Consider the following 26,332-nt stretch of genomic DNA (forward strand, 5'->3'; position numbering starts at 1 on the left):
AATGTAATGACAATAACAGAAGTGTACTCCTTACACATGTATGAATAAGCTTAACATTTTTTCCCCATGAGAACTGTCTAATGTACTGCCATTTACTGAGTCATCTTTAACATCTTTAAAATGCTCCAATACAAAAATGTAATGAAAAACTGTGTTCAAATGGAGTATAGATTACATAATTGAAAAATTGGTAAGACCCTGTATTCTTAAGTACAACAAGAAAAACGTCGATGTCTCTAACTCTACATGTAATTTGTCTAACAACTGATTCATTTTTATAAGCCTTTTTCAAATGTACGCCAACATCTAGATGTCTGATCTCTCAGTTGTCAGAATAGCTTATTTTAAACCCACTGCAAAATGTTGGTCAAAGATTGATGTTAGCCATTCAAATGTGTTATAAAATTGAATGCATATTTTGTTTGTTTTTCAATTTTCCCATGAAGACCACTGAATGCCATTGAGTTTCCCTTGAGGCGTAAAGTAAATAAGGCAAGGACGACACAGTGAAAACACAGACAGAGTGCAGGACACAAGATTAATCAAATGGTCCCAACATGGAGACGTAAGTGATCACAAGAATTGGTATGTACCAAACGCACTGCTTGCCAGTGATAACAAAGCATATGGATGACAGGAATTAAGATGTATGATTGGACTTGTCTGTATTCATTCATAGTAGCAGGGAAGCAATTTTGTGGTTTGAGTGAATAATTCGGCTAAGCCTGTCTAAGTTTTTGAAGGCTATTTTTGAAAACAGTGTTTGTGCTTAAAATAGAATTATACTGCATTATGTTTATGAATAGAGCAGGGGGCTGTGAAATTTGACACATGGCTGTCACATTTTAATAGTGACATTATTGTAAGTGAGAAAATAGATAATACTTTAGATTAGAGGTTTCAAATTGCATGTTTTAATTCTTTATTATCCAAAATGTATCTACAAAGAACTAATTACATGCCACTAAACTGGCAATAATGTACTTGGGCTTCAAATTAATTGCTTATTATTAGCAGAAGGAAAATGAAAAGTTAATAGCTTGTTAATAATGGATCTATAACATGTTATTTACAACTTCTAAACAATATTGTTACCAAATGATTGTTAGTAATGATGAAGAATGAATAGATCACAATGAGATTGAGTGATTTTTTTCCCCATCTTGTTCTAGGCTTTATTGAACTGTGCAACCGGAATTGGAAAGATCTCACTCTTATAATTGGGAAGAGAAATGATGGAGAGTCTGGATTTAATGAGCTGTTTTATACAAGGTGCTTGAAGGAACTCTCAAGCCTTGACCGTTCTCAACTGGCATTCCAATGCATGGAGGTGTCCCCTGCTCTGAACCATCTAACACCCCTCGGCCAATGCTATAACATGGTGAAGAACACACTTGGATGATGAGCGGTACGAGTGGCACAGGGATATTACTCAGTCTAACCACAGTGACTCTGGATGCCGGATTACACAGCACCCCCGTGGCTTGCCTTGGGAACAGCTCTGTGAGTTTCAACCAGAGCTTCCACACCATGGAGTATCCCAACAGCTCAGGCACCGAAGACGTCTCCAAAACGTCCATGAAGGAGAAGAACTGGCCGGCCTTGTTGATTTTGATCATCATCATCCTCACCATTGGGGGAAACATACTGGTGATCTTGGCCGTGTCCTTGGAGAAAAAACTGCAGAGTGCCACCAACTTTTTTCTAATGTCTCTGGCCGTGGCCGACATGCTGGTGGGGATTCTGGTCATGCCGGTGTCTCTCATTAACATTCTGTACGGTAGGTCTCTTTATGACTTTCCCCTAGAGAGGTCACTGCTAATAGATGCACTCCATTGAAGTGAATTCTGCATCATTTAGATAACAGAGTCCTAGATGTGCCTATGCTTCTTTTATGGTTTTTTAAATACACTGAAGATTGTGCACAAATAGCTTAAATTTGGACATGTGGTAAATATGTCATACAAGTGTGTTTAATTGTGTGCATTTTTCAAAAATAACGAACTAGTAATGACCTATACTGACGTAAGCAATAGAAATTACAGATATTATGGACAGATTGTATATCAGTTGATCCGGCTGAACCTTTTGAAATATATGCTCAATATGAAATGTGTCAGCTATAGCTGTCTTAGCTTAACCCGAAACCTTTACACAGATCTTTACAATTATTTCTCATATCTTCTGAACAAAATTATTTATGACGTGTGCATTTGCAGTACATTATTCTTTGAGCCCGCGGAATTTTCATAGATTTTTGAAAACTGTAATTTTAATTTGGAAACTTTGTAGATAGTAGGAGTTCCCTTTTTTCCTAACAGCATCAATGAGAATAAATAAAAGATAGCTTATTGTACTACATACTGAAGAAATTGGGGAGAATTTGTCAGAAAATTGGATGTGTTTGGAGCAAACCCGAGAGAATGATTTGATCTCCCATGAATTGTGTTATGATAAGAATGAAGGTAAGACAGCAGGTGGTGAGGGTGCATAGAAGTGGTGAGTTAAATTAACTTTATCAGCTCCCAACAGATGTATAAATGGAAATTCAATTATTTCATACTGATGTGAGGAAACTTTTTAATTTTTCTTTCCAAACGGTATCAGTGCTTAATTGTCATATGTTGAATCTTGTACATTGAGTGCCCTGGATTCTGTTAGGATCAATTCAGTTGCAACGTTTTATCCTTTTTCAGGGGTTGGGTGGGGGGTGCACCAAAAAACTGTTATTTGTTTTTTGATGTACTTGGAAATGTAAACTGCCTGTTTATTTTAATGGCAAATCCCCTGGATCCTGTAATCAGTGACTATTTTCTTTTGATGATGTGGGATAAAGATTATTATTGTATTAACTACTTTCCTAAAGCTTCTAGAAGCAACTTGCTTAAAGGTTATGTCAAGTCTCACACAGCACTGATAAGGCATGCTTGTCACACAAACGTGAGCATTTATAGACTGCCCCTGTAGTTCAGAGAATGTTTTAGATGCACCCTTTAGGTGATCTGTATGTATAGTAAAGCTTCAGTTCTTGTCCTGTGGTTCCTAAGGGTCTTTTCTATAGCACTAATTCCGTTGTGTATTGTATCCTATCTGACCTATCTAGCTTTTTTTTCCTAAGATCATTAACCTTCAGTTGCTTCAGAGTTTATTTATATTTCATCCTTAGGGAAGTACTCTGTTGGGGTCAAAGCTATTAAGTGATTTTCCTTCATTCATAACTTTAAAGGAATGCCAGGTTGAATGTATCTAGTCCATCTCTGAGAGCAGCAGCAATATCTATAAACCAGAACTACAACCGGGATGACATTGTCAGATCAGATACCTGTGTCCAATTTAAGACAAGGACTGGCCCTAAGGGAAAGTATTTGTGTGCCATTTATTGAAGCTAGTTGTAACTTGTAAGGTTGGCTTCCTGAATTCTTTATGAATTATATTTTACTACACAATTATCCTTTGTAAATACAGCTCCTACATGGAAACCATGCTGCTCATTAGTGATAACACATTACATTTAGTTACACTAAATAACAACCATGTCCCGTTTCTCTTTTATTTTATAATGGATTTAATTTTTGTATTAGTAATTGAACGATTAATTTTACATAACGTAAATTAATAATTAATTGCATCTTTATATATTTTGAATGATAATAAGAACATAAATAGTAATTAGAAAGTAAATATTTAATGTAAAATGTTGTGTTATTGTAATCAATTTATTTGATGTGTTTACAGAATAGGCCTACATTTCAATTTGCCTCAAAAAATAAATAGTAATTTAATTAAACAACCAATTAATGCTAGCCATGCATATTACTGTGTGAGTTATATGAGTCACATAAAACGTCAATATATATTGTGAATTACGTCATTGGTAGGTATATCTAAGTAATAGCTTTGTGCCACTGCAATGAAATAGTGTATTTAAGAGTAAGGGTAATATTTGTTATACCTGCATTTTTAAATGATTGATGGATGTTTACAACTATTAGTGTTAAAACATTCTGGACCACATCCTGCCAACATTGGCAAACCTAGTGCAGTCTGAAGAATTTCCAAACGCTTCGTTTTTTCTGCCTTTACAATAATTGAAAAATGACTTTTGCTAGTTTGCTGAAACCTGAAAGCTTGAGCATTGTATGTACCTTTCCCCAGTTTGTTAAGCAGACAATCATCTGTCAGAACTACTTGTGGAAAACACACTATTTGCTGACCTGTTCTGTTAACAAGAAAATTAAATTGCACCTTTTAATCATGTGACTACCTCTTCAGTATTGATTTAATGGTAAAGACCGAGTCCTTGGAGAGAGCAGAGTTGTCCTTTATTTATTTATTAAAATTCATATCTTTAAAAAAAAAAATGTACTGATTGTGCTGTATACAATAACACTGCTGTATACAATAATGTGAAATAATTTTAAAACAAGATACAATTTATTAACACAAAGCAGTGCCCAAACACACAGTAAAAAAATTGTGAAATCTCAGCCTTACAAAATATAAATTAGCTCAGTGCTCAGTGTAAAGGAAAGTTCTACCCATCACCAATATGGATAATTCATTGTTTCTTTACCTTTCAAAATATTTGATGCAAGACTCACCCATGACAAACTCACTCACTTTGTGTCTCTATAGCTTATCATGCTCTACAATTGTTTGATTTACACTTTTTTTGTTTTACATTTAATGAATTGCTTTGACATTTTCTTTGAATTGCAATTTCAGAAAATAATTGCTACATTTTAATTAATCGAAGGCAAACTGTCAAAATGAATACAGCATTATATATATATATATATATATATATATATATATATATATATATATATATATATATATATATATATATATATAATGTATTTTAAATGATCTTAAAAATACTAAAGTCAGAATACCAAAACATATTTACTAATTTAAAGCTACACATACTTCCATCTTCACTTAAACATATTAACTTCACATATTAACTTCACTTTCGAACATTTTGCTTTAGTTAATCAATTTGCCATCAGCCTTTTACACTCATTCACTGCTAATAGAAATCATTTAAACAGTCATACAAAATCATTCAGTCTGATTGTGTTTAGTGTTTGGATGATACCCTGATTGGAGAACTCTTCAAATGTATGGAAAGTATCATATATATACTGTGTTCATGGAATTAAGTATTCTAAACAAATACAAATTATGAATGTAATTTTACTTTATTAAACCCTCAGTGCTACAGTTTAGCTTTAATACTTGGTTTAAATCCCCCCTGATGCTGTTTTTCATTGCTAGCTTCTCTTGGGCCACATTTCCTTGGAACTTAAATTGTAGTCTGATAGTTAAAGACACATTAACTTGTTTATCCAAACATACAAGGCGCAGTGCAGATACATAAACCCCTTATGATAGTTTAACTAATTAAATGATAAGTATGTTTACTGGGCAAGAGAATGTGGCTTTAGGTACACACAAAGTCTCTTATCACTACAAAAATGTGCAAACAGCATAGAAAAGGCATTTTGTTTAAATACATATTTCAGAGAGGATGTGCTGATTTCAATCTAATGATGCATTTATGAATGACAGATGGGAAATGTATTTAGCGTTTCCTCCTGTGTCCTTGTCAGCATCTCTCCTTTGTTAATGTGACTTCACTACTATCAGTCTAACTGATGTTTGTGGGTTGAAAATCACAGTTTCAGCACTGTCGCTGGCAAAGGTTAACCAACAGTAAAAGTCTGGACTGTTGTGTAGAGAAAGTTTAATGATATATTTTTATTATTGTTTTCCAAAAGGTAAAACGCTTTTTATTATTATTATTTATTTCTTAGCAGACGCCCTTGTTCAAATATAAGAGCAAGACAAAGTACACTTGCACAAAGTCAGGGATTTTGTAGGCATATAGTCAGGTGTATGATTAAACAATTATACCAAACAGGTGCTAATGATCATCAATTAAATATGTAGGTGAGGGTCAGTGTCTTGAACTGAATGTGTGCCGGTATCGGGAGCCAGTGGAGGGAGAGGAGCAGTGGAGCAGCGTGTGCGAATCGGGGCAGAGAGAATACCACATGAGCCGCACAGTTCTGGATGAGCTGGAGCGGCGGGTAGTAGTTGCAGGCAGGCCGGCCGGGAGGGAGTTGCAGTAGTCCAGGCGGGAGAGGACTAGGGACTGGATGAGCAGCTGAGTCGAGTAGTCGGTGAGGAAGGGACGGATTCAGCGTATGTTGCTCAGGAAGAATCTACAGGTGCGTGCCAGAATGGTGATGTGCTGGGTGTTCTTAGCGGATGAAGATGAAGAGAGTGTCGTAGATTCCAAGGGGATTGAGATGGAGAAATCAGCAGAAGGTGAGGAAGAGGGTGGGGGTAAAGAGGAGATCAGATTTGGAGAGTTGAGATTGAGGTGGTGTGAGTGCATCCAGGCAGAAATCGCAGACAAGCAGGAAGAGATGTGAGAGGGGATGAGAGAGTCAGAGGAGGGAAAAGACAGGAAGATCTGTGCATCATCTGCATAAAAATGGTTAGAGAAACCATGGGATGCGATGAGGGGGCCCAGGGAGCAAGTTCTCTCTCTACACTCGCTCCCTGGGCCCCCTCATCGCATCCCATGGTTTCTTCTTCCGGTAAGAACCTAGGAATCACCCTCGATCCTGCACTCTCCTACACTCGGCACATCACCACGCTGACACGTGGTGTTTACTCGCTCGTCCAGTCACTGGTCCGCTCCCGCCTGGACAACTGCAACTCCATCCTGGCTGGCCTGCCTGCATCTACTACCCGCCGCTCCAGCTCATCCAGAACTCTGTGGCTCGTCTGGTATTCTCTCTGCCCCAATTTGCACACGCTACTCCACTGCTCCGCTCCCTCCACTGGCTCTCGATAACGGCACGCATTCAGTTCAAGACACTGATCCTCACCTACTGCTGTCTTGACCAGACTGCACCGAGTTACCTGCAGACCTTGGGGTATGCCTGTGAGGAGAGGTTGGGGGTGGATGAGGAACCTTGCCATGTCACTTGGTAGGTCCAGTCATTGAGGTAGGAGGAGAACCAAGTGAGAGCAGTCCCAGAGATTCCAAGGTCAGCGAGGCAGGAGAAGAGGATGGAGTGATCAACGGTGTCAAATGCTGCAGAGAGATTGAGAAGGATGAGGACTGAGGAGAGGGAGGCAGTCTGAGCACAGCTGAGGGAGTCAGTGACTGCCAGGAGAGCAGTCTCAGTGGAGTGAGCTGTGCGGAAGCCGGATTGCAGAGGATCAAGAAGTGAGTGATGGGAAAGAGAGCAGAGAGCTGATGGTGGACAGCATGCTCAAGGGTCTTTGAAAGGAAGGGGAGTAGGGAGACAGGGTGGTAGTTCTGAGGAGAGGTAGGGTCAAGGGTAGGTTTCTTGAGGAGTGGGATGACAGCAGCTTGTTTAAAAGCAGAGGGGAAACAGCCAGAGAGGAGTGAGGAGTTGAGGATGGAGGAGATGAAGGGGAATAGATCAGGAGCGGTCGCTTGGAGGAGGCAAGTGGGGAGAGGGTCCAGTGCACACATTGTTGGTTTGTGACCTAGGAGGAGAGAGGAAAGTTCAGAGTCCAAAAGAGGTGAGAATGAAGAAAAGGAAGCTTGGTCGGTGGGAGACTTGAGGAGGGGGGTACTTTTGAAGAGCTTGCAGATGTCTGTGATCTTGAAGGTGAAGAAGGAGGCAAAATCATCAAGAGAGAGAGAGGAAGGAGGAGAAGGGGGGCAAAGAGGGAGGAGAAGGTGGAGTAGAGTTTGGGGGGGTTGACAAAGGATTTCAAAGAGTGATTGGAAGTAAGACTTCATGGTTGAGGTGAGTGAGGAGGAGAATGTGGAAAGTAGAGAGCAGTAGAGTTCAAGGGTAGCTGGGAATTTAGACCTCTTCCACTTCTATTCAGCGGTGCACAAACGGGATCGGGTTGAGCGGAGAACGGAAGAGATCCAAAGCTGAGGAGGGGAGGGACGGACAGGACGAGATGTGAGAGGACAGAGAGAATCAAGGCAGGAGGTGAGGGAGGAGAACAAACACAGCACAGTTAACAGACAGATGGAAAAAAAGTAAATGGAAGGTAAGAGAGTGAGAGCAGTGGAGGCAAGGGTGGAGGGGGAGATGGAGCGGAGATTACGGCGGAAGGTGACAGAGGGAGTGGGTGGAGTGGGGAGGGAGGGGAGAGAATGGGAGAAGGAGATGAAGTGGTGGTCTGAGATGTCCATGGGTGTCGCAGAGAGTGTCGAAGGGGAGCAGCCTCTAGAGAAGATGAGGTCTAGCCTGCGGCCTGCCCTGTGAGTGGGGGGAGGATTAGGGAGGCAATGGCATGTAGGTGCATGCTGAGAGGAAGGAGAGAGCAGAACAGGAATCGGAGTGATAGTCATGGCTGCCTGGTGACGATCTGCGGCGTCTCCTCGCAGACTTCTCCTCTCTGGAGTACCACAGCTAGAGTCCCTGCCTTTTGTAAATGTGGCAGTTTGTAAGCATGGCCCTTCAAAAGGGGGGGCACTGAGGCTGCTGGCACTGACTGCTGGCGCAGAGGTCCTTGGGGGCTGTTAAATAGCCCACCTATAACTAATTAGGAGAGAATACACCTGAATTGCGTTGGATTACACTGTTTTGTCCAGAGCCTGCAAGTCATGCCCTAGTACAGCGTCGGCCGAACTGAGTGCTAGGAATGTCTGGAATGCTAAACTATATGTAACTGCCTGTTCTGATTGCAGAAAAGGCAAAGCTAAGCACACAACACTGTACAATCTCTCTCTACAATAGTATATGAAGTGAATAACACTGATAATCTCTTTATCATGGCCGCAGACCAGTCAGGGTGCCCATGCTGACCCCTGTCCACTGCCGAATGGGCACGTGGGCACGTGAGCATCAGAACTGGACCATGGAGCAATGGAAGAAGGTGGCCTGGTCTGATGAATCACGTTTTCTTTCACATCACGTGGATGGCCGAGTGTGTGTGCGTCGCTTACCTGTAGAACACATGGCACCAGGATGCACTATGGGAAGAAGGCAAGCTGGCTGACTGGAGTCAGTGTGATGCTTTGGGCAATGTTCTGCTGGGAAACCCTGGGTCCTGCCATTCATGTGGATGTTACTTTGACACGTACCACCTACCTAAGCATTGTTGCAGACCATGTACACCCTTTAATGGAAACGGTATTCCCTGATGGCATTGGCCTCTTTCAGCAGGATAATGCGCCCTGCCACAAAGTAAAAATGGTTCAGGAATGGTTTAAGGAACACAACAACGAGTTCAAGGTGTTGACTTGGCCTCCAAATTCCCCAGATCTCAATCCAGTCGAGCATCTGTGGGATGTGCTGGACAAACAAGTCCAATCCATGGAGGCCCCATTTTGCAACTTACAAGACTAAAGGATCTGCTGCTAACGTCTTGGTGCCAGATACCACAGCACACCTTCAGAGGTCTAGTGGAGTCCATACCTCGACGGGTCAGGGCTGTTTTGGCGGCCAAAGGGGGACCTACACAATATTAGGCAGGTGGTCATAATGTTATGACTGATCGGTGTATAGTCCAAACTGCGCTAAGTAAGACAGTAACTAACAAACAGTAGCTGCTCTTATGAAAATAGATGCAGTAAAAATACAATTAAATAAAGTAAACAACCGGTACTTTTCCACAATGGATTATGATCTGCCTGCAAAAATACAATTCAATAAATTAAATTTGACTGTTTGTCTTCTGGCTTTGTCCCAGATTAGACTGGTAAATTTTGTATAATGATGTGTGAATCTCCCAATTATTTCCCCCCTGAAAATCATGTTATTTTTGTAGGCCAAATAGGGTACAAAGGCCTCTAAGATTACATTTTTAATTCTTCATCCATTCATTACTTCTAAAGCTGTAAAGCATTTATAGGTATGCCAATGTGTGTAATAACTGGCCTCCCTCTTAACTGTTAACTCTTAACTTTAGATGGATATAGCTTTGTAGTTGGCATTAAATAAAAAAGCACATTTTACATTTTGTTCTTTTAGTACAGCTTAGTGGAGATCTGCATATGTGTGAAAATGGACAAAAACAGTCAAGGTTAAATGCATAAAGAATTAAATGGAAGAGTTTAAAGGTCAAATATGCACTGTAGATGGGGTCAAATTTAATTATAGAATCTATTATCTAATGCAAACAGACAGCTGACAGCGATTCTATTGAGCAAGTGTCTTAGATTATTGAGTGTATTTCTAATATATATAACTTGAATTACTTCGCACATTAACTTTTTCTCTGGCATTATTGAATGGTTACCCGCTTTAAACTCAGGCTTCTTTGACATTTCCTCACACTGCATCGTGGAGTTAGATACCACCAACATTCTTATTCAGGAGTTCTTGAAACTAGCTGTCTGACAAATCCCTTCTCAAAATAGCACTTTTATAAAGAACCCAGATTAAACTGACATAAAAGCAACACTGCAGGATAATAGCAGATTCAGCACCCACTCGAGTAGTTGCTCATGCCTACTCTTATCTGAACTTGACACTTTCTTATAATTAACAACCATGTTCAAAAAGTGTCTGGGGGTAAATCATGTAACTCTTTATTCATCATTTTTATTCCAAACTCCCTTATGCAAGTTTACGTTTTCAAATTTACCATAGGTTTTGTTTTTTCACTTTTTTCATGGTTTTTCTGTGGTTTAACTAGAGTTTTGAAATGGTTACCTATGAATTTAAGCCTTCAGTGTGCTTTACTATAGTGGATCATTAAACTATGATGTACTATAGTACTTATACCTTAGAAACATGAAATATAGTTTTTTCCATGTTATTCCCATAGTGCAGTGCTGTAGAATGCAGTTGTTGAACCATCAGGACACCACTGCCAAACTATGGTAAAACCATTTTAAAAGTGCAAAAAGCCTATTGTACAATTTCTAATGTAAACTCAAATATGTGAGATACTAAGTCTAAGGAAGTTTAATTTAAATCTTTAATAATCTAATTGGACTTGTTTGTTCATTGTAGAAACTGCATTTTCCTGATTAGGTATCTTGTGATAGGTGATACAAGTATTGTATTGAAGTTCCTTTGAAATTTATTTCAATTTCAAGTTCAATCACGTTCTGTGATTAATCAAATTTTACCGTTCATTAAATTGTAAATGTCTGTGGATTATGTTACGGTTTGACATGTGCTCTGAGATTCCTTTGAGTTTTAAGCTTGCAAATGGTAAATACATAATCATCTGCCTAGTGTTAAAAATCTTGAGTAATGGCCTGTAATTATGTCCCTGTCTGACTCAATGTCCAACCCCTTTCTTTTGGCTTAACTCCAGCTATTTCCTCCTGGGTGTTGATATGGCAGAATCTGGTAATTGTAATATCAATAATGCCAGATTAAAAACATGTCTGGAAGGTAACCAAGTCCAAATAAAATAGTCACTGTATGTCTATTGTAGAGCCCGACAAATATATCGGAGCACCGATATTATCAGCCGATACAGGGCTTTCACATAAATATCTGTATCAGCACATATTCCAACGATAATGCACCAATATATTTTCTCAAACTATTGGCTAAATAATTTTTTCAAATTACCATAAAATCCTTTGTGAGACTTCAGACAATACATACATACATGTTTATTTGGTTTTACAGTTGTTATTATAATTATTTATCATTATTTACATTGTTATGGTGCTTTATTTTGCCCTGGAAGCTCTGACTCCACAGTGATTCTCATGCACAGCAGCATAGTGCCGTGCTGAAACAAACACACACCCACTGAGAATCACAGGGCTTATAATCTAATAAACATGTGTCTTACTAAAACCCTCATAACCAATAGAAAGTATTTTTGAAGGCTGTGCTGCATTTGAGTATCCATGGTTTTGATTATTGTTTATTTTTGTCATGACTGAAGATTACCACGTACTATGGCATAGATGTGCATTTTTATTGAAAATTCACAGTAGGAATTAAAATAATGAAAAACGGTAAATGCTTGCTGAAGATGTTGACTGGATATTAGCAAACAAAAACTGTCTCCAAATGACAAGCAAGCTCAGATCACAGTAAAACATCTAAAGAAAATTAGTGAAAAACGCATCTCTCAGACAATGTTGGATAAAACTGAAACTATACCTGGTATTTATAAAACTATTTAAAATCCTACATCGTGTTTTGACTATGATTCGTATTTCAATACGTATAATATACGTATTAAATAAGTAACACATTTTTTACATTTTTAAAAAACAAATGCAGCTGTGCTGTGCTCCCTGCGCTATAACCTGCCCTGTGTGATCGGCAGTGTTGAGCACTGAGCAGGACTGAGAGAACCTGACACGTGTAAAATGCTAATATAATCTAGACCAGCACTTAACACTATCATAGTATTTGTTCTAATGTATAGAGCATGCACATTTTTCTGTTTGTGTGTGAAATTGCTCGTATACCTTGGTCTTTGTTCTCATGTATAGAACATATTTTTGTATTTTTCCTTTATTTTACCTTATTCTAATGTATTTAATTTATTTTTACAATGTTTGATTTGTGGTTGCTATTTATTATGAAAATTAATGTTGTTTATTATATAAAATGTAAAACTCCTGCCTTCAGTGCATATTTGACACAATTTCTCTCTGACAGGGAGAGATTTGAGGAATCCATGCTAGAAAATGTCTGTTTTGCATGCTAACAAAAAAGTAAATATCGGCAGATATATCGGTAATCAGGAATTTTGCTTCCAAATTATCGGTATCAGACCCAAAAAACCTGTATCATTCAGGCTCTAAACTATTGATAAGTAAAAATAATAATAATAATAATAATAATAATAATAATAATAACATATATTATTATTTCTTTTATTTCTTTTTATTTCTTATTTTGACTGAGAATATTGATTTTTGTACACCGTATTAAATTTAAATCTTTCCAGACAGAGGAACCCCAGTTTGGATATCACTTTATTCATTCACTGCCAACTGTTAAAATTGTAAAATGACATGGCCAGCCATCTATTCACCAATATTTCAGGTCTAAAGTATAAATGTAGTTTTGTTGGGGTGGAATTAATATAAACTCCCAGAAATAAAAGTAATTTACAAAGAAAGTAAGAAAACATCAAAACCTTTGGGAGAAACAAGATTATTCCTTCATTTGGAGAAACTTTTATTCCAATTAACTCAGAGCCAGTGCACACACTCTTTCCAATGTGCATGGGCACCTGGGAAACTGAACTATTAATGCCCTCCGTTAGGATGTTTACCAGCATTTAAAATCCTGATTAGTATTAGTGCTTATGTAGAACATAAAGTAGCTCTAAAATGGTAATTCTGCTTATAAAGGGTAGAATGGACTCAAGATGGCCATGTTAGATTATGTATTCCAGTTGTACACTGAATACTAAGATCTCTTAAAGAGAGAGAGAGAGAGATGCCATATGAGAGGACTTTTTTCATAATTCTATTCAGATTGATGTCTATAATCCATACCTGAAAGATAAATAGGAACCCAGTTCCAAATATGCCAGGAGTGAAAGTAAACTGTGAGGCTGCACACAGTCAAATCTTAATTGAAGGTGTTAATAAAACAATACAGTGTTTATAAAATAAAAAATAATATAATTTGTAATTATTTAGTCTAGAAGAAACAACATTCCAAGTCTTTCCAGTCTGACAATATCATCAAATTATTCTCATTAATGGGTGTGTTCACAAACTGCCTATGAAGTACTTAATTAAGTGTTTTCTAAATGCAATAGTATGGACTATAAATATAATTACAAGAATATATAAACAGAAATAGATGTCCATTTCAGGCCTACAGGGATGATTTGTGTCTTGGAAATGATTTGATAGTCTCACAAAGGGAGGCCAGGCTGACTGCATGAGAACCCAGACTTGGCATTATTTGTCTTTTCTGGCATGAAGGATGTTGCTTACACATCTAGTTCCAGATAAGTCCGGTGTCCCATTCCCTCAGACTGTATAAATGTGAAGCTGTAATTAATATGCATTAGATTCCTTTGCATCTCTCATCCAGAGTACCTTGGTGGAAAGCAAATAAATCATTTTTTTCCCCCTGTACATTCATTATGTGCCGTAGGAAATGCCTGCTCTCCTGTTGGAAGTGATTCTTAAATAAAAATATGCAAATTCGCTGTGGGTGACAGATCATTTGAATACGGAAGATGGAAGGATGGTCTGTTGGAACATTTTCTTTTGTTTTTACACTGGTCTGACGATCGAGTGCTTGCTGTTATTGTGGTTTGTAAATGTGTCTTACGTTAGATATTGCTCAATTTGTTGTTGCTTTACAAATCGGATTCCTGCTCCCCAAAAAACATTTTAGGTTAGATTGGGTGTTTGGTTCTTCTCCCCTAAATCATCAAACTATAAGATGCATGGATTTAAGGATGAACAGAAAGTGAAACTATTAAAGATTGCCTGACCTGAATAAACTAGAAACCCTGTTTCCCTGTGTAACTTTGACTTTTAAATCTCTCAACCAACTTAAGGCATTCTGAAATCAACCGAAAAACGATTTTTTGTCACAGACTAAGCCCTGTGTTGGGGACATTAAATGCATAGCATCTCTAGATTCAGTTATGTAAAATACAACAATATTCTCTTAGGTTACAATATTCTCTGTTATGTGACAATATTCTCTGTTATGTGACAATATTCTCTCTTACGTTATTTATTGTATTTAATGTAGCACTTTAACATATGCCACACATAAAGCCACAGTATTGATACATCCCCGTCTTCCCAAATGATTGGCCCAGAAATAACAGGATTCATGTATGAAATGGATATACAATTTGAAATAGGATGAGGCCTGGCTTATTCACACAAGGCTAAGCACTATTTTTAATGTGTCAATATTAATTTGGAATCCTACACTTTTCTATTGGTTTCTAATGGTATTCATTGGGTTGATATTTCACAGTTTAATAGCATCCACTAGCTTGCCATATGTCAGAAAAAAGCTATAACACAGCTTTCCCTGGAAACCGACTGGGAATGGTTTGATAAAGAGAGAGAGAGAGTCTGAGAAATCTTGCAGATGGAGATTTGATTGAAGCACAGTAATTGCTATTCTCTATAGCTCTTTAAAATCAAACCTGGCTGGATTAGTTATAGTGCTCATCAAAAAGGCTTCGGGAATGTCATCTCCCTGTATCGTGATCGGTGGGGGCAGAAATGCTACAAGAAGAAAAAGTCATTGTATTGAAAGCGAATTGTGTGGTCTAGGAACGACTCGATTCTTTGCTAGAGTTTTGAAGAAGCCCCCTGAGGCACAGTATTGAGTGTGCAAGGTTGTTTCTCGGGCCTTGTGTAAATGAACTCTCCTGTCTTCAAATTTTCTCATTGCACACTTTCACAATTGCCTCTGTATAGTGCTTCATTGACAAGGTCCCGGAAGAAGAAGAAAAAAGATATTGATGCCATTCAACAGTCATATTTCTGGAAGGAAATGCACCGCCACTGTTGTATTGTTGGGGGAGAAAGACATTTCGGATCCTCAGATATATGCGAGATGCAAATGAGCTTGAGATCTCAGTTATTTTGATTGGGATTGCAATACCATGGGCAACATCAGTGTTGTATGCTTTCCAAAGTCTTTTGTTTATTCATTCATTCATTCTTTGTTTTATATGTTTTATTTATTTTTGTTGAATTTACCTTCCAGATTTTTTTGACAAAAATAGTTTTTTTTCACCTTGAGCTTTAAAGAGTATATTTTAGCTTTTACAGTTTTACTTAAGAACGTGTCTGGGTCCTGCAGCCACAGTCACTATGAATCAGCCACTCCTCTTTCCACCCACAGCAAATTTATAATCAGATGTCTGTAAAGCATAGTTCAACGCTGCAAGAAACCATCCTTCTGACCCCTGCAGCGTTTCTCATGGGTCTGGAAGGCAGATTAAGACCAAGAACGAAGCAGACACCTTTCCGCTTTTGCTCAAGCCTGATATTAATTTCCCAGCTCTCATTTAACATAGTGCACAAAACAATTTTTCAGATATATAATAAGTAGCTGATTTAGCAAACAGAACCTACTGAGGACTATTAGGCCCATGAGTATGCCTCCCATACATCGCTTACAAGATTAAATTACCTCCTAAAGCAACATACTCTGACAATAATGAATATGGTACTATAAACGGGGGAACCTCCCCTGACAAAGTACAATGTTAATTATTGTAATTGAAAAGGCACACTAGAGTGTTTTGTAACTTGTCTTATTGTACATCTACTTCATTTTTTGAAGTCAGGGTTCTTTCTTTTTTGTTTTTTTCATGTTTAAGCTGACAAATATCCCCGTAAACCTGATTACTGCAGTTCAGCGGACATTTAAACCAGCTGGTGAGAATTATCCTGCGCTCTATACCAGATCTGAATGTGTTTACCCTATAGGGACGTTTTCAACTAAAATTCCCTGTTTATATAACTCCAAATAAAATAAACAGATAACCCCCAACCACCAAAAACATAACTAAAATCATATTAAAAAATAAACTGTTGTAAATAAACAGGGCGAATATCCAAAAACAAAACTGATAGTATGATAATGTACATTTAGATTGTATGAAATATCCCTGTTCTGCTCCTGCAATTTGACTTGATTGTTTTTGCTCTTATTGTTCTTTTCCTGGAAAAAAGTGTGTTCTGTCTGAAACTGTGTGGTCCTTTGTATTGATCCTGCAGAAACAGAGTTGAAATGGATTTTCCAATCTTGCCAAACAACAGGGATCCACCCTTTAACACAAAACAGTGTGACGGTCACCTGTAATTGTCTGCATGTGTTCTTATGGTCTTCATATTTTGATAGGCTGGTGTTTGAATTCTTCATAATACATACGTATGTATCAGCTTTTTAATTTATTCATTCTAGGATCAAAGACCTTATATATTGTTTACTGTATATCTCATATACACTTGTGAATTTGTAAAATGTATTATGCCTTGAATTGCACTGTATTATTGCTTTTTGTATTGCGCTTATATTTTGTAAGTTGCCCTGGACAAGGGGTCTGCTAAGAAATAATTAATTAATAATAATAATAATAATAATAATAATAATAATAATAATAATAATAATGCATATATAAAATAATAATCGGTAGAGTCATACAAAATATTTTTGTAATGGAAATCGAATAATTACAAGATTATATTATTATTTTTTTAAACACTATTTTAAATACCACTCTATAGATAGATTGTCCCATATTGCAGATTATACATTAGTTTATACGTACAATAGGATAAACCATATTCTGCTTTGTCGATTTATTGATTTAAACTTAAATCTGTTTTTCCTTACTTGAAGGGAAAATCACCCCTCACATTAAAACACAGATAAGAGGGAATGTGGTTATTGTTAATAACGATTTGCCTTGACTGTTTGTGTTGTGTTAAATCACGCTGTGTAATGGTTGGACTGTCGAGAGCATCCCTAAGATTCATGTGGATTGTGGAGAAAAGAGTCTGAGAAAAGCTACCCCTCTGGCTTTATATTTAAAAATCAGTTATGTGATGAGTAACAATTCAGCACTACACTGAAAAGACAGTAATTCATTTTTCTTTTTTGTCATTGCAATTGCATAATTTTCTAAATGTTTTTTTGTGTGTGTGTGTGTGTGCAGACTGATCAGAATTTGATTAAAAATTATAATAACAAGAACATCCAACCAAGGCTGATCTCAGTGGTAAATGTAAATTATTTGTTTCAGATTGTCTTTTGGTGAAGCAAATCCCTTTTCCATTAAAACTCTTCTGATGTGTGTGCTTGCTGGATTGGAGGTATAAAACCTGTGCTTCAGGGGAGCTGAACATTGGGTCAATTTCAGCTATAACAAAGGCAGACTAGCATGTATAGGCCTAATTGTACAGTAAATGTCTCGGGTTAGAAATTAAATGACGTTTCTCTGTACGATATTGCTTTCACCCTACTCTTTGTACAATAAATCTAGTGGGATTAGTGGGATTAGGGCTCTTGGAAATCCATACCCATATTGCACCAAAGCAATTTAACACCTTTATCAACAAAAAATCTTTCCATTCAGCGATGGACTTTTTATAAAACATATGTGCTTCATAAAAGAGATTCTGTGATATTTTTGTGACAGGATCTGCTCAGGTGGAAAACTCATTTAATCTCCCCCATCCCATCCCATCTCACCCCCCCCGGTAATCTCCACTCAAGACCTCCTTGGGTTAGACTAGAGATTTCAATCTGTACTGCAAATTTTACACAACTGAGTTCACAAAATGACTATTGTTGTTATCCATTACACTTTCTACAGTTGAATGCCTTTGTTTTTCCCGTTTTCTTTCCCGTGTTTTCATTTCTGAAACAGCTGTAAGACTGACAGATCACTGCTTCACCATTTGATGTATTTGTTTGTGTCTTTGTTTTATTGTTGGTGTCCTTGAAAAAAGTTTCTAGTTGAAACCTGAAAATATCCATCTGTATATGCTGATTAACCACCCATTGACTTTCAAAGCAACAATCAGAGTTTTAATCAAATCTTGCTTTAAAAAAAAAAGCATTTATATAGAAAAAGAGGATTCTGCTTCAAACAAGCACAACATTGAGATATTGAGTTGTTTACCCTTTTTCAATATTGGGTTTTAATTTGCAATGGATAATAACCTTTGCTATAACATCATATTTTATTATATATTTTTCCTTTCTTTGTAGGTTCTTTGTAAGCTTTCCAGATGAGCTCATAATTTGTACTGCCACTGTCTATATAATTCCACATTAACAAAAGTGCTGCGCATTGTGGTGTGGTTTAGTGAGACACTTCTAAAACTAATGGCCAGTCAGAGGAGAAAAACAATCTGTAATGCCTCCACTGTCTTTGCACTCTGACAGCAAGAGCTTTGTGCAACATCTTTTCTGCATCTTTTACTATCTAAAGAACGTGCTTCTTCCAGTCTGTGTTCATTCAACAGAGACCTGACCACTGCAGGATTTCCATCATGTCTTTATCATCTGTAGACTGCTGGGAGGTAAATCATCCCAGTATGATCTGTTCAGAATCCCTGAAGAATACATCATTATATTGCACATCTCACTCCATCTATTCTAAGGACCAGTCACTTGGAAACCCATTGTATATTACCTATAGTGGGATTTAAGGTGCTCAAAGTATTTTCTGTGGCATGACTTATTTGAAATTGAAATGCGAAATAATTCCCTCGATCCTATTGCCTTTTTATATTAAAGAGTTTGGTTTTACAATATAAGTATCCAAGATAGCAAGGATGTCATTGCAGCTGTGATGTGGATGTTTGGATAATATCCACAGGTCAGGCTATTTCTTTAATTAGTAATTACAGACAGATGCCGGAGCAAGGGAGAATAGAGAGTGTGTCTATGCCATTATACTAGTATTCATTCTACTTTTTGAACTTCTGAATGTGCCTTGGGTTTCATTTGAATTAGCCACGTTGGTTTCTGCAATATTGTTTTTTTTCCAACAAAAGTAACGTAAACTGAGAAAATGAAATGTATGTCATGTGGACATGTAGGTGGATAAACATGGAGATGAGTTTCTTTCTGATACAGTGAATAGTGATGAAAATCTGAAAAATGTGCTTGTTTAGTGTGTTGATTCAGTCTCTGAGAACACAATGCCGAGGATTGTGCTGTGAAACCTCTGCAAATGTCATACTTTGAAGCCAAGAACGAGCAGATGACCTATGTTAATGTAAGCCAAGTGTCAAACTCCTTTCTAATCTTAGCTGTGTTTATTCACGCAGATTATGCCTGGCCTTTGCCCAAAGCCTTGTGTCCCATTTGGATCTACCTGGACGTGCTCTTTTCAACTGCTTCCATCATGCACCTCTGCGCCATATCTCTGGACCGCTACGTGGCCATCCGGAACCCCATCGAGCACAGCCGCTTCAACTCACGCACCAAGGCCATGATGAAGATTGCAGCCGTCTGGACCATATCCATCGGTAACTATGATCCCTCCTCCGTGAAAACGTGGAAATGGGTTTGATCATTGAAACAGTAACAGCAGGAAGCTTGTAGGACATCCCAAATCACACCTCAGACTAGGACGGCACTTGGTTATTTGTTAGCTTCACTTTGAGGAAGATAGAAGTAAAGACCAGAACATTGTAACACTTTGCATGTGTTTCCCCCCCACACTTTCTGCTGTCCTGCTTAACATTGAACTTTTGAGTACTCTGTCGTGTAAATAAATAACATTCATTCATTTCACCAGGGAATGAATCAGATTTCAGAATGAAAGGTGTTATATGAATCCCTGCCCTTTTTGTCCTCTTTTCCAGTTCTTATATGTTCTGGCATTCTTTTGAGCTGTTTGATTATTTTCACTGTTATTCTGTTATTTGAAGGAGTTGTTTACTGAATGTAGGCTTTTGTTAAATGCTGTTATAATATGAACAATAATATGAACAATAATATGAGAAAGTCAGGGCTTTGTTTTGAAGTGATATAGACAAGTTTCATATTGTACACTTAATCTTAAATTTGTACAAGCTTAGTAAGAGTTTTTTTAAGTAAGCATCAGCCCCTTTGTGCACGATTATAAACTCCAAGGGCCAAGGGAGGCTTTTATGTGTCCAATCTCAGTAAATGTGTTAGAGAATGGAAGTCTATGGACACCATGGGAGCATTAATCAATGATGCATGCTCCTTTAAAACAAAATGAAGTATAGAGGTGTGCCGTGGAATTCTAATTCAAAATATTAGACGTCTGCATTCATGTAGCTGTAGCTGGGAGTGTGTGTTAATGCAGAAGGTCATCTGAGATTTCAAGATTATCAAAGCCAGATTTGGGTATGTCAGATTTTGTTTGACTTGATTCTGTCAGGATGAAAGTTAGTTTAAGCAATAACTACAGTGTGCATTATTGAATCTCTGTAGGTTTTTGGTACATTTGAAGTTTTCTTAAATGGCTAAAAAGAGATTTGAAACAATATTTAATGCTATTGTAAATTACGGTCATGTGACTTGGACAGAACAAGAGTATGGTCTTGTTTAGGGAATAAACTTCTTGCAGTATTTTAGAGAGGAATGCAACAAGTTAAATACCATTTCAATTAATGTATCAATTACTGCTACTGCTGCAAATGATAATAATTAATGATAATGATAATGATGTTAATATAAAAAATAATTGTGAAGTAAAGTTTCAATGAGAGCTTTAATCTCTGTGGGTTTGTAGGTGTGTGCTGTGTTGGATCTGGTGCTTGGTAGAGCATGGGATGGTGTGAATGTGGGTGCCATATGGGTCATTTTCATTTGCACCACTTCACTCACTATCCCTTTACCTCTCCTAATGACTACCTAGTACTCTGTGTGTGTGCAACCTGGCAGCCCTTTGCTCACTGTAGCGTTAATCGTTCTCTTCCAAAGTACATGAATAAGTGCTCCACATAATGGAAACAGTCACAGACCTGTTCAATTCATTTTCCTCCAGTGCTCAAAATGATTTATGACAGCTTACGAAGCAAGTACTTTAATATGAAATGACAGTGGGACCATTATTTCTACCAACGGTCCTGAAGACTTACAGAGCTTGCAGGCTTTTTCTACAGTAACGTTCCACCAATCTGTTACCTCAGACAGTGCACTCTAGGGCAGCGGATAGTTTTTACTTCTCCAGTCTAAAAGGACTGTTGTGTTGCCCTCACTGAAGAAAACTCCCCATAAGATTGCACTTTTTGGTGATATAAGCTCAGTCTAGTCATTACATATGCCCCGCTTCAGAGACACAGCACAGCCCAGCCTCATGCAGATATGGTGACCTCTTTTAAGGTGTCGAGAACCTGATGTCTCGGAAGCAGCTCCACAATCCTCTAGAAGACACCAGTAAGATAGGTCTGCCCATTACCTGCCTTCTAATGAGAAAACAAAGTATCCCATGGTGCTAGCATATGCTTCCCAGCACACCATGGTCCCTTCATGCCATCTGTTTTAAGAGTGCTATCTCTATGCTAACCAGTGTGGAGATACTCATCATGCTTTTCTGTTGGTCTTGCAATAGATGTTGTAGCGCAGGCAATGTTATATGTGTTCTGCATTTTTTTTATTTAATTGCTTCTGCTCTTTTTCTTCCTGCACATTGCCCAATTATTTCAAACAGGAAGTGAACAGGGGAAGGAAATTATCATTGCACAAAACATGTAATAAATCATAAATATACCCTTTCCTCAGTTTTGTTTTTTGACAAGTGTTCCTACATCCTACAATTTTCAAAACTTTCACTTATTTTCGTTTTTCAGGGGTATCGATGCCCATCCCTGTCATAGGCCTTCAGAATGAAGCCAAGGTCCTTGTGAACGGGACCTGCAACCTTAATGAAAAAAACTTTGTCCTCATTGGCTCCTTTGTGGCTTTTTTCATCCCCCTGATCATCATGGTGGTCACGTACTGCTTGACTATACAGGTTCTGCAGAAGCAGGCCACTGTCTTCCTCTATAAGGAGAATCCCAAGGCAGCCAGACGCAGCAGCCTAAACTGCTTGAAGAAGGATTCTTCCCAGACCCCCTCCGACAATATCTCCATAATCCAGAGCTCGGAGGGGGCGTCACAGCTCAACTCGCCAGTCAACAGGGACATGGGGCGTAAGGGCATGATGCAGGCCATCAAGAATGAAAGGAGGGCCTCCAAGGTCCTGGGAGTGGTTTTCTTCTTGTTCCTGCTGATGTGGTGCCCCTTCTTCATCACCAATGTCATGTTTGTCCTCTGCAAGGATGTCTGTAACAAGGACCTGCTGTTGGAGCTGCTCAATGTCTTTGTGTGGGTGGGTTACATCTCCTCTGGCATTAACCCCTTGGTCTACACTCTCTTCAACAAAAATTACCGGCGGGCCTTCTCCAATTACATCCGCTGCCAGTATAAGACCCCCAAAAAGGCCTTCATGAACGTGTATCAGCCTCAGATCGTCACACCCACCATGTACGGCAAAGACATTAACCTGAACAGTAATTGCAGGAACGGAAACGAATGCAACAGCATGGACATGGACGATACTGATGAGGCTTTGGAGATGCAGCCTGGGACATCTGAGGTGTCCATCAACAGCTGCAATGTTACCAGTGATAAGGTCAGCTGTGTGTAATGGTTGACCTCTTCAGATGTGTTTGCAGATGGGGTGGGGGGGGGTATGCATGGAAAGCATTTCAGCCCCAGCTACCTAACACCCCAATGCATTAGTGTTTTGAATAAAATAATGTATAGGTAAAACACAATGTAAATAATGTATCCATAAATGAAATGGGCTTTTGTACATCCTTTTTTTCTATACATTCCTCAGTTTAAAGTGAACACGAATAGAAATGATTGTATTATTATGTAAGAATAATAAAAATAGATTGGGAAATCGAAGAGGAGGACGACAAAGGGGAAAAAAAGTACCAGCAACATTATATAAAGCCGACAGCTTACGAGTTATGAAGTCTTGTTCATCTGCTATGTATCTTGTTTAGTATAAGGCAATGTTTTAATTTAGCATTGCAGTTCTGCAAAAAAGTACTATATTTTGAGAGTTTCATTTATTTCAAAGCGCTCAGGCCTGAAGCATTCCCCCCCCCCATCTCTTTTAATCGTTTTTTAGCTTAGCACCTAGTGCAGTGTCACAGCGCCACTGTGTGGCAGTTGAGGAAAGTCAAACCCCATCAACTGTAGTATCTTGCATTCTCAGGCGTTCATGCTCGAGTGCACCAGAGCCGAGAGAGGATCTTATACAGGGCTGTTATTGGAAAATGAAGCAACAGAAAACATGAAGAATTGTACAAGCTGAACTGGAAATATCCCCAGTTAACTTTTTATTTGTTCCTAGATAAATCATTCATATCAGACAAAAGCCTCTCACGCCAAATATGTTAAAGCAATAGCTATGTGTAATTCAGGTTGTAAATGTTATATTTCTGGACAAAGTTCCAGGCTAATCTTGTGTTTGTTGCAGAACTATAGCAAAACAAGTTGCTTCTTTGGGTGGATATAAAGAATGAAAAAGGGAAATGGACCAGATGACACACAATTTCACTATGGTTCAGCAAAGTCTGATGAACTATGAAACTGGTTTTATTTTTTTAACCATTAGTGTTACTTTGTGAGAACTTAAACTATTTTTATTAAAGGTGTTCAATAAGAAATCTCTGCTTACGTTTTTTAAAAGTGGAATGTAATGCATTTCCAGATGGAAACAAAGATTTTTCCAGACTGTAAATGTTGGGCTATGATGACAAAATTCCCATATAAAGAGCAAGTGTTGAAACTATTAATGCAAATCCATTTGTGGACATAACTATGCTATTAATGTTCTTTCAAGTACCCGTGCATTTAGAATAATGAGCAGTTGTCTTTTTATTTCTAGCATTTATTACTTCCGTGAACATTAGCAAAGCAACGGTATAAAATTTTGTTTACATTTGTCTACATTATGTTTGTGTGATGCTGCTATTTATTTAATAAAGGTGGTTTGTTACTATGTCTACTAAGATGTGTATTTTACACAAATAGAGCATGATATGCATTTTATTATTATGGATTTATTATAAATAATGTATTTTTGAGCATGTGATACTATCAATGAATGTAGTTGTTTTTTATCCAGTTTTCTTTTTTAAATGTCATTAGCTCTAAACAGAACCAATAAAGTTTGATTTATTTTATTTTATGAATGCTTACACACCACAGCTAATTTCGGCATCAGTCTCGTTGTTTTTTTATTATTTGTTTTTTTGTTTGTTTGTTTTCATTATACACTTCTTAAAGGACACATAAGCAATCACATAATTTACATAATCACTTGATTTACTTTAAGAATTCCCCCATGTGATTTGTTGTAAAGAAATTAGCTTACAGTTTTGACTTAAAAGCTCCACAAATCCCTTTTAAGATTTCACAACCATGAGTAATTCCACTTCAGATGGTAATTGTGTTATTGAGAGAACATTTCAGAGTACTCCTCCTAGGGGCAGGAAACAATAGCACACTAACAGTGCATGAATCAATTAAGTCTCACAAAACAAATCTGTTGACCCAGATAATTAAAAGTATAAAACATCTTAAACCTCATGGTATGAAAACAGGTGTCATCTGCATTCTTGTACACAGTATACATATAATGTATCAGAAGTGGCAGCACTGTCACATGCTTACCATCATCCACTCACAACAATGGCAGTGTTTTTGCCTAGACTATAGTTTTACTTCTTAGTTTGTGCGCTTGTGTTGCCCTCCTGACTGCTGGTATGCAGTCCCACTCATGAAAGAGGCCATGAAAGAAACCAGCACCTGAAATCAGGACCCTAGACAGCTGCATGAATACCGGTGAGTGGGTCTGCGATTACAGCTGCATAGATCCTATCAGTTGTTTTAAAGAGAGAAAAAAGAAAGAGAGAAATAAAATGAACTTATTGCGTTCAGAATACAATAATAAATTTAAACGAAGCAAATAACAAAATGCTATTAAATAGACACTGTGTTTTTCTTTAATGTATTTGGAAAATTATTTTGATGACATTTTGCCTCTACAAGGAGAACTGGTGCTATAAATGTATTCGTTTTGCCGTGCTCCATTTCAGACAAATCTCCCAGTGTTCTAGTGCCACCATGTGGATAGGGGAGGAACTGGCCTAGGATTAGATCTATTTAAAACCTAATTTAGACAGCCCTGTTTCAAAACAGTGTTTATATGTAACAATACAGTATCACTACATACATATCAAAATATATATTTCCTAAATGTTCCATCATCATTGTATGCAGTGCTGTGGGAATAAAACATAGTTAGTTAGATTCCACTTTTTCAATTTAATAATAAAATATACTATAGCAGGGCTTCCCAAAGTGCGGCCTGGGGGCCAAATGCGGCCCTCGAGGATGTTTGGTGTGGCCCCCCAAAGCCAACCTTCAACCGCCCCTTTTCTGAACCTCTACCATATTTCTGAAAATGTTCTGTTACAAATTGCACATGTAATTTTAGGGGAAATAATCAAACAACAATTAAAATTCAAAAATGTTCCCTAACAGACAGGAAATAAAAATGTATGATTTGGGACATTTCGTTTTCATCAGTGGTGCACTTTTTACTGTGCCCCCCACCTCCCATGCAACCTCCAGAAACTGTCCCTTCATCACCAGACATTTGGACCGCCTGCACTATAGCATTGCAGACCAAATTGGGTCAACAATCTGTCCTTTCTCTGAGAAGAGATGCTAAAGTGAATACATGTCAAGTTTTTCTTTGATTGTTTAGTTTTGTTAAACCTCACCTGATTAAGTCTGGGATGAGTGTTTATAGTACCTTTCCTGAGATAAACTGGCAGTGACCGGCACATCAAGAAAAAATGGGGTGATCCTTTTGGGGGTTC

At 37.9% G+C, this 26,332-nt stretch overlaps 1 protein-coding gene across 2 annotated transcripts; it reads left to right on the top strand.

The window, feature by feature from the left end:
- Positions 1-450: 450 nt before the first annotated feature.
- Positions 451-24,593, top strand: LOC136759797 (5-hydroxytryptamine receptor 2A). 2 transcript variants are annotated; one of them, XM_066714835.1, is made up of 4 exons: positions 451-585; positions 1,173-1,780; positions 19,736-19,936; positions 22,235-24,593. In XM_066714835.1, exons 2-4 carry the CDS (start codon positions 1,399-1,401, stop codon positions 23,071-23,073), a joined length of 1,422 nt encoding a protein of 473 aa, XP_066570932.1. In that variant the 5' UTR covers positions 451-585; positions 1,173-1,398; the 3' UTR covers positions 23,074-24,593. The 2 variants fall into 2 exon arrangements, with proteins under 2 accessions (XP_066570932.1, XP_066570933.1); XM_066714836.1 differs by having other exon boundaries at positions 451-565.
- Positions 24,594-26,332: the final 1,739 nt, after the last annotated feature.

Source organism: Amia ocellicauda, chromosome 10 (genome assembly GCF_036373705.1).
Source record: "Amia ocellicauda isolate fAmiCal2 chromosome 10, fAmiCal2.hap1, whole genome shotgun sequence".
NCBI classification, from domain to species: domain Eukaryota; kingdom Metazoa; phylum Chordata; class Actinopteri; order Amiiformes; family Amiidae; genus Amia; species Amia ocellicauda.